At 59.2% G+C, this 2,223-nt stretch overlaps 1 protein-coding gene across 1 annotated transcript; it reads right to left on the reverse strand.

The window, feature by feature from the left end:
- Positions 1–10: 10 nt before the first annotated feature.
- LOC124234173 (adhesion G protein-coupled receptor E5-like) lies at positions 11–1,772 on the reverse strand (the record flags this gene model as incomplete). Its single annotated transcript, XM_046651417.1, has 4 exons — positions 11–399; positions 963–1,186; positions 1,337–1,444; positions 1,527–1,772. Coding segments are annotated over 4 exons (967 nt in total), but the record flags the coding sequence as incomplete, so codon positions are not given.
- Between the last annotated feature and the right edge of the window lie 451 nt (positions 1,773–2,223).

The following is a 2,223-nucleotide window of genomic DNA, read 5'->3' on the forward strand; positions in this document are numbered from 1 at the left end:
CCAACAACACGAAGTGCAGAGGAGGACCCCAGGCCTCAGAGGAGAGGCTTGTAAGACCTGTAAGATGCCAACAGACAGGCCAGCTGCACCATGCAGGACTGCTGACCTGCAGAGACTCGGGGTGACACATCTGTGGGTCTTTAAGCTGCTGCATCTGTGGGAATTGGTTGTAGTGTGACATACACTGAACGCAGCCCCTCCCAGGGCCCTCACCTCCACACCATTGGGGTTCACTATTGTGTCAAATGGGCCTCTTTCCACCAAGTGGCCCTGGCTGGTGGTGCTGCTGCTCCAGCTGCCCAGCCTCCGGCACCCCGTGGTGGCCCAGTGCCCGTCCCTGTCGTCAGCTCGCTTCCGGAAGGCACAGATCAGCTCCTGCCGTGGCCCAGGCGTCCCTGGCTGTGGGCAGGTGGAGGTGACCAGAGAGGTTAGCCTGGAGCCCCTCTTGGGTCCTCAGCGTGGGCTGAGGCCGAGGAGGCTGTTCTTCATTTGCAGCTGCCTGCTGAGCGCCTGCTGCGTGGGCCAGGAGGGGGCGCAGCAGTGACCAGGGCAGACCCACGTCCCTGCCCTGGGGGACTGACATGCTCGGGGAGACAGAAGGTAAATAATAGACTAGATACGTAAGTAAACTAGACAGTGTGTTAGAAGGTGTTAGGTGCTATTTAAAAATATAAAAAGAAAGACACAGCGCAGGGAAAGGAGAGCTGTGGCTCCAGGTTGTAACTTTCAATAAGGAGGTCAGGGGCGGCGTAAAAGAGAAGGTGACATTTGAACACACTGGAAACAGGGAAAGGGCTGAGTCACATGAGGGAAAGGTGTCCCAGGCAGAGGGCACAGCAAGCGCAAAGGCCCTGAGGTTTGAGGAAGGAGCAGAGTGGGTGCAGGTGGGCTACAGAAGGACCACTCTGACCCTGGCTACTGGGTGAGCAGTGGGGCTGACCCCTCCCCGCCCCAGGACTCACACGGTGGGAGAAGATGACGGTGACGTTGGGGTCGAGTTTCATCGTGTTCGTGTTGCTCAGAAAGACTGACTTGACAGCCGAGAGGAGCCTCCACTGGCTGCCGCGGAGGGGGCTGTCGTGGGTCTCTTCCAGCTCGTCTTGCCTCTCCGGGTCCAGCTGCAGGGAGGCGTTGGCCAGCGGTTTCTGCATGTTGGGGTTGGAGAGGATGCCTGCCATGGCGGGGCCTGCGGACAGACACACCGGCCCGTCTGCCCTCCCTCCTCCCTGAGATGCCTCATCCAGGCTGGCCATTCCGGGGGAGCCCGTCCGACCCTCACCCCTAGCCACATCCCAGCCCCCTCCCTCTCCACGGGTGCCCCCGCAACCTGCCTTACCTGACCCCGCAGCCCCAGCCGCCACGGCCCAGTCCAGGACCATCCATGCGTGGCTATGGCCCTGGGTGACGTTCCCGTGCCCCTGCTCCTGGCTCACCAGGGACAGCTCTGAGGGGAGAGGGGCAGTGACTGGGGGTCTGGGGCAGGACATGCGTGGGGCTGGGGCAGGCAGGGCAGGACGATGCCTCACCTGTGCCTTCAGGAGACTGGTAGGTGAAGGAGCCTCCAGGTATGGCCTTGGCAAGGGTCCTCAGGACTTCTTCCAGGCCCGAGAGCAGGTGGGTGACCGTGTGGTGCTGGTCAGGCAGGGCCAGGGTCTCCAGGTCCCCGGGGGCTTTCAGCAGCTCATCCACTGACTGGATGAGGTCCTGGGGGTGGTGGGTGACAGCCCCTGGGTCATCGCACCACAGGGGCCATCTGAATGACACTGCTCTTCCTCACCAGGGACATGGGAGGACCACCCGGGGGCTGGGGAGCACACATGGGTGCCATCGAGACCCCGGAGGAGCCAGAAAACCAGTGAGGGTGCAGCCTGTGGCCTGTGTGTGTCACAGCAATGGTGCTCGACGTCCCTCAGGACCGGACTCCTGCCCCTCCATCCAGAATAGTCACCACAAGCCACGTTTCCGTCAGGCTCTGGAAATGTGGCTGCTCCAAATGGAGCCAAGCTTGAAGTGTAAAATATGCAGCAAAATTGCAAACACTTAGTTCAAAAGAATGTGCAATATCTCAGTGACATTTTTATGATTCTGTCTTGAAATGGTAATATTTTGGATCTATTGGGTTAAAGGCCATTTTCTCAGTAATTGGCCTTGTTTACTTGTACTTTTTTTTAACATAGCTACCAGGAAATTTAAAATGACATACGGGCTCCCGCCTGTCTACCC

This window comes from Equus quagga, unplaced genomic scaffold, assembly GCF_021613505.1.
Source record: "Equus quagga isolate Etosha38 unplaced genomic scaffold, UCLA_HA_Equagga_1.0 72419_RagTag, whole genome shotgun sequence".
NCBI classification, from domain to species: domain Eukaryota; kingdom Metazoa; phylum Chordata; class Mammalia; order Perissodactyla; family Equidae; genus Equus; species Equus quagga.